General features: G+C 41.1%; 1 protein-coding gene across 1 annotated transcript in view; it reads left to right on the forward strand.

Moving 5' to 3' along the window:
• The first annotated feature begins 3,488 nt into the window (after nt 1-3,488).
• Dcp1a (decapping mRNA 1A) overlaps nt 3,489-7,117 on the forward strand; it is a 60,544-nt gene continuing 56,915 nt past the window's right edge. The window contains exons 1-2 of the mRNA XM_010643047.3: nt 3,489-3,731; nt 6,413-6,453. Coding sequence (XP_010641349.1) covers nt 3,597-3,731; nt 6,413-6,453 — 176 coding nt within the window. The 5' untranslated portion in view covers nt 3,489-3,596. The remainder of the gene's footprint in view (nt 3,732-6,412; nt 6,454-7,117) is intronic.

The raw sequence follows: 7,117 nt of genomic DNA on the forward strand, positions 1-7,117 counted from the left end.
CATAGTAAATGCTTGGTTAAAGGTGGAATTGAAATCCCTATCCCTTCTTTCCGAATTGGGCAAAAGATTAAAAAGTGAACATCCTAACACTGCAATTAATTCAAGAAATAGTTATCAGGTCTTGCCTCCAGGCCAGGCACTGGGAATCTGATGGCTAATAAGACAGGTGTAGCTTCTGCTTTCACTGAGCCAGCAAGAGATACAAAAGAGATATGAACCATAAGTAAATAAAATAATTAAAATTTGCAGGTAAATGCTATGAAGAAAGTGACAAAAGAGCCATATGAACATCTGCAGCACATAAAGGGGAAGAGTAAGAAAAGAGGTACAGCAAGTGCAAAGGACCTGAGGCAAGACTCTACCTAGCACTATTAAGCAAAGCTTGAGAGGCTATGGCTCTGGACTCACCTCCTGCACCAGGCCCCATCAGACCCCATCAGACCAAGCCAGCATGGAATCAATTGCACTAAGTAACTTAAACTGAACTCTGAAAAAGCCTATTTTTCCAGAAACAGGAGACTCTCAGCAACCAATCAGAAAAGGTCTACTTTACCTGAGCCAGCAAGACCAGGAAATCCCTCTGCTTTAAGCCTACAGGGAAAAAAACTTCAAAGCTACCAATATGCTTTTTGTTTCACTCCTTCAGCCCCTTTGGCCTATAAAGCAGGCTCCTCTGTTCACCTATCAGAACATTTACCCTAAACATTCTTTTTTTGGTAACATTTTTACAAATCTCTTTTTTGGGCCCAGAAGAAGACAGATTTTTATACCAGCTTCTGCACAATAACAAGTGTTTTTGTTTGCTAAGGCAGCCATACTAGTCTATATAGTCTTTCACTGAACAAATGCGGCATGATGCTAGAACCATAAACACAAGCTACCTCAAAGTTTAAAGTAAATTTGTTGTGATTTTGTCAGCACATGTATAGGAACAGCAAGGCCAATCAAACAGGGTAGAAAAAATTGAGAAGACAGTTCATAGAAAAAGGGAGATGAAGGTAGCAAGAGGTCAAACTAAGCAGCATCTCTCAGGCTGTGGATTTTATTCTGGAACAAATAGGAAGTTTGTAGCTGGTAAAGTTACATAACTGGTAGATTTTTTTTTTTTTTTTGCAATTAGAAGATCGATTACCTTAATTGTATCTTAATGTCCTTTCCTTCAAATGCAGGATTTATTTATTTACTTATTGAGATGGAGGTCTCACTATGTTGCACAAGCTGGTCTTAAACTCCTGGGGCTCAAGAGGTCCTCCTGCCTCCGCCTCCCAAGTAGCTGGGACTATAGGCACATACCACTATGCTCAGCTTGACCCCATCATTTTAAATGGTAACTCTTATTTTTTACCACAAAGCCAGTGAGAGTGCAGGAGAGGTGGTGTGGGATTATTTTGGTTTTGCTTTAAAAAACATTTTTAATTTTTAAAAGATAACTGGCACTACTCAAAAGTGACAAGGTTTTGAGTATAGGATAAGCCTCCTTCAGTCCTCTGATCTCAGCCATCCAGCTCCACCCCACTAGCCTCTTGTGTGGCCTTCAAGGAATTGGATTTCAAAATAACCTTCCCCTGTGAATATTTATTGAGAGTCTAGTTTATGCCAGGGGCAGGGCTAGGTAACAGGACCTAATAGACTAAGACATCTTTCCTCCTCCCAGTGTCTACTCCCTAAAGACACATAAAAGATTTCAGGGTTTGATTCACATATACAAGAAAAAATTCGGGCTCAGGATAAATGAGGGGGATAATTTTCAACTCCAAAATATTCATACTGTCTTTAATACAATTTAAGAGCTGTAAAAGGCAGGAGAGCCAGGGCATGTAAAATGCATTTTAAAATGATTTTCTACTCTATTAAAAATTCCCTAAAATAGTTTGTTCTTCACGAGCCTAATCCCACTCAATCAAAAATAGTAAATTATGAGGAAATGTCTTAGGTTATTTTAGAAAAATCTATGTAAGGAAAAAACTGAATGTAGTGTCAGATGTGCCTTTTGAATTTTGTTACCATGTGAATCTATTGCTTATTTTAAAATACATACATATATTTTTAAATTAGGGTACAGATTTTTAAATGGGTCGTAGGTAAGCAGAGGAGAACAGGGTTGAAACTTGGAGCCCCTGATTTGTTGCTCCCAGGGAATTTAAATCACTTGCCAACTGAGGAAGGCTGGGTCTTCCTACCTCACCACTGGGCAGGGAGTGAAATGAACCAGAGCCCTTACCCTGACTCCCCAAGGAGCTCCTACTCATCCCTGAAGAACATGTGCAAAATCCCCTCCTCCCTGCAGCCTTCCAGGAAGGCTTTCCCAGCCAGGAGTCAGGGACGCCATCCTCTGGGCTTCCAGGAAAAATGTCTCTGCCAGTGTCTGTCTGTCTGTTTGGTCCTGCTTCTTTCAGTTTTTTCCAGAGCCAGGAAGATGTTTCAGAAGCCTCGAGGGGTGTTCAACAACTCAAAATTAGGAGCTCAGTAAATACGTGAGGTGGATGGTGCCTAAATTACACTTTTCTTTGCCTGCATTTGCACTTGCTTTACACATGATTCTGCAAAGAATGTATGATTTGTCTATTAACAAATGGCTTACGACTGTAAAATCATAAACAATGTAAATACATTGTTTTATTCTGATGACAAAAAAATTTTTTTTCAAAAACGTTCAATTCTGTTGGGATGTCTTCTCAATAAAAGAAAAAAAATTGAAACAGTTCTGGAGAAGTTAAAGCCCAACAGATGTTCGCTAAGAAGTGATCTACTTAATACTGCAAATGATGCAAGATAAACTCAAGTCTTCATGAGCTTTTCCCAGGACTGGATGGGAGCATTTACGTGGGAGCAAGACAAGGAAAATAAGAAGCAAAAGAAATTAGGAAGGGGAAATAAAAATGATTAAGATGAGATACGCATATTTACCAATTCCTCAGGACGAATGTTCCGTAATTATTATGTACCACAAACATATAGTAATTTCTTAAAAAGCGAATGGAAAAAAGACGCCCGTGTAGTTTCAGGCGGGTTTGTCTGGCTGTTCTGGAACTTTTAAGAAAAAACCAAACTGTAACACACACACACATACATACATACATACATACATAAAGTTTAAAGTCACCACATTGCTAACGCTGGGTGACGCCATGAGACTTGCGAGCTGGGCTATTTTTTCGGGTCCTTCCTTCCGCAGTTTTCTGCGCTTTCTAGACGCCCCGTGGAGCCCCGAACTTCCGCAGCTGTGAGGGTCTCAGGCCCAGGCCCCTCCCGCGCGAACCCGACGCCGGCGCCGCGGCGAGCGCAACCTCCCGGGCAGGAGTACGAAGGACTAGAGCGCGCCCCTCTCCGTCCGCCCGCTCCGCCTCGCCAGCCCCAGCTCCACGGCTCAGCCCTAGACTCAGAAACCGTTGGCTCACTAGGACCTAACTTTACCGGAACCCGACGTCCAAGGCGTGCACGCCCCGGAAAAGAATTGTTGACGCATCGTCCCCCAGGGAGGCCTGAGGAGAGGCGGAAGTTGAAGGGGCTGGGGCATCTGGGGGAACTTTGCCTAGGTGGCACTTTCCTGTTCGAGGCTCCGCCCCCGCCGGAGGGGCTCGGCTTCGAGATTCAAGATGGAGTCGTTGAGTCGAGCTGGGCAGGAAATGAGTCTAGCGGCTCTGAAGCAACACGACCCCTACATCACCAGCATCGCAGACCTCACGGGCCAGGTCGCTCTGTACACCTTCTGCCCCAAGGCCAACCAGTGGGTGAGTGAAGCCTGTACACTGAGGACTGCAACCTGCCCGCCGCCGCCTCTTAAGGGGACCACGCAGGCTGCCTGGGGCGGGGACCAAGCAGGAGGCCAGCGCGGTGGAGCGAGCCAGGGACTGGCCTAGAGCCCAGCCAGAGACTGAGAGGTGTGGGAGGCTCTCAGGATTGGGGGGCAAAGAGCGAGCGAAGTGTTAGGACACATTTCAGGAAAAGCCGGGGAGAGGAGGATCGGTGCAGGATCAGTACCAGGGGGTCGGATTTGGGGACGTGGGTGACCTGTCTGCTTTACAGATGCAGTGGGGGATTGAGACCGATGGGTGCCTGAAAACTTACGTTTGAGGCTTTGAGGATTATTAGATAAATTTCATATACATAATATATAAAATAAACACCCCTCTTCTCACCCGAACCGTGTAAATGAGGGCCCCCTTCGCAGAGGTCATTTGGATTTGAAGCTTGAAATACAATTAGTTTCAATTCTTGGAAGAGAGAGGCTGTAGTCTGGCTTTAGTCGAACTGCATTCTATTTCCAGAGTTTTGGAAAAGATTGCGAGGCACTTAGGGGAAAGGCTTCTATGTTAATTGGATTCCCTGAAGGCATTTTAAAGGGAAAAGAGATCAGTGATGTCACCTCCAAAGGCTCCCCAGACTTAAGTATTTTTTGCACCAGGGGGAAAAGTTAGTGTTTCCTGACTCGTTAGACTTTGCCTTGAAGCTTCGTTAGTTGTTTATGTAATTTCTCATTTTCCTGTAATTGACCTTTCCTAATTAAAACTCATTCTGTTATAGGTTTTGCACTTAGAAAATAATCCCTAAGTGTTAGTTTGATTGAATTCATCAATAACTGGCGTTCACATTTCAGTAAGAAATGAAATCGTTAACAAAACTCAAAGATGATTGTACTGTTTTTTATAACATACAGGTGCATAGATTGTATTATAATAATTTTGTGAAAATCGTTTGGCACTTATGAACAGTTTATTCACGTAAAGTTTTCATAATCATCTTTCCTTCACCTCTAGGAAGAAAAGGAGATACAGCAAGCCACTTGAATAAAATTATGGATTATTTTTCAAATATTACTGTTGTAGATGTTGCCATAGTTTCAGGTGTATTGAATCACTTTTCTTGTTTTGTATGTAAATTTTTGAAATACGGATTGCTGATAAATGGGACCAAGACTTATTTCTGAAAAGTTGTTTTGGGAGGGCTGTTTGTTTTTTGGTTTTTTGAGGCACGGCCTCTCTATGTAGTTCAGGCTGGCCTTGGACTCATTATGTAGCTCAACTGGCCTCGAACTTGCAGCGATCCTCCTGCCTCAGCCTCCTGAGTACTGGGGTTACAGGCATGTGCTACCATGCCTGGCACAAAGTTTGTATTTCTAATTTTTCACGAAGACTTTCAACATTTTAGAATTTTTTAGTTGGGGAGTTCTGTTTTAAATAGGAAAGATAAGCTGTAACAATCTGAATTGAAAAATAAGCCATTTGTTTATTTGGATCATAGCATATAATATATAACCAAAATCTTTTTTTCTCTTTTTTATTTCATGAGTTGTAAACTTTGCACAGATAAATTTAGGGCAGATAAATTTTCTTTCACTGTGAGTCAATTGATTATCATTTTCTTATACTAACATTTTAAAGTCAGAAAAGGCTTCTGAATCCTTAGGAAGGAAAAGTTTCATGATAATTTAAGCTTAGACAATACTCCTGGAAGAAATCAAGACAAGAATTTTTTTATCCTAACAAAGTCAATTTTATATGACTTACATTAAAGTTTTGGTAGTTTTTTATTACATTAAAATGCTAGATACATGGGCCGGGAATGTAGCTCAGCAACATGGTGCAGCACCTGTCTGGCAGGCACAAGGCCCTGAGTTCAAGTCCTGGTACCAAAAAAAACCAAAATTAGATCCAATCTAAACGGCAAACTGCAGTGTGGAATTATTTGTATTTTGCTCATTTTCACCATTAAAAAATTTAAAGGCCTACAGTAATGATTTAAGATGGAATGTAATTTCAGTATCCATGATTCTTCAAAGAATTCTAAAAATAAACTGTTTTTGATAGTTTTTTCTTACCTAGCCACAAAATTTGTGACTACCAGAATCCCCCCAGTGATGAATCAGTGTGTTGGATAAGAAGGTTTCCTTTCTTCTTCTGTTAACTTTGGTGAACTTTAAAAGTGAAGAAATTGAAATAGGACATTGGCTTTAAAATTTAGAAATCTAGCTAAAACATTTAGCTTTTAAAAAGTTTGGGCTACACAAGTGTGGTGTCACATGCCTGTAATCCCAGCACTTGGGAGGCTAAGGCAGGATTGCCAGGAGTTCGAGGCCAGCTTGAACTACATAGTGAAACCCTGTCTCAAAAAATAATAACAACCAGTGTAAAGGCTAATTGTGTGATTTTCACCTTTACTAGTTAGAAAAATGTAGATGCAGACATGCTGCTGGATTGAGTATTACACATACTTAGCATGGATCAATAGCATTTGAATAGACAGTAAGAAACTGGTAACAGCAATTTGTAGAATGACTGACTTGCTTCATCAGACATGATTAATTTTATAGTAAATAAAATGTATGATCTGGAACTTGAACTACTTCTCCCATGGGACTCTTTGGGATTGGGTTATGGAAGAAAAACACTAACTGATTCATTGTCTACTATAGGAGAAGACTGATATAGAAGGGACCTTGTTTGTATATCGAAGGTAAGTGTGCGCGCGCGCGCGCGTGTGTGTGTGTGTGTGTGTGTGTGTGTGAATTTTTTTCTGAGTATAATGGTGAGGGTTGAAGATATAGCTCAATATTAGACTGCTCATCCAGCATGCTGAGGCCCTGAATTCAATCCTTAGTCCTGCAAATAAAGAAAGAAAACATAATGGTAAGTAGAACCATATGAAATGGTTCATATCTGTTCAGATTTTGTCCTTGAAACCCTCCTGCTTCTCCCCTTCAGTTTTCATCTATCACTAGTTGTGAGATCCTAACCTAGTTATTTCTTTTCTCTGATCCCTTCCTTTGATTTAGAATAAACAGACTAGAATTTAAGAGTTTACCGAAACCATTCCAAAATAGCATGTTCTAGTAACAAATAAGTGTTAAATAGGTGCTTGCCTCCCTTCTGCCGTGCGAAAAAGAAAATACGTACCTTTGAGGACATGAATAGACTCATTCTCTAAAGTAATGTGGTTGAGAGGTCAGGTCCTCTCTTCATAACTAGCCTGCCCCCTTCATCCCTCGCATTCCACATACCACCTCCACTACCACCACCCCAACCCTGGCAAAAGTCCTGGATTATATGCAGTGTCTTTGATAATATGTATTTTTAGTTAGAGAGGTTTTTGGTTTTTTGTTTGTTTTTTTTTTTTTTTT

This window comes from Fukomys damarensis, unplaced genomic scaffold (assembly GCF_012274545.1).
Source record: "Fukomys damarensis isolate Sample0158 unplaced genomic scaffold, DMR_v1.0_HiC HiC_scaffold_28, whole genome shotgun sequence".
Lineage (NCBI taxonomy): Eukaryota > Metazoa > Chordata > Mammalia > Rodentia > Bathyergidae > Fukomys > Fukomys damarensis.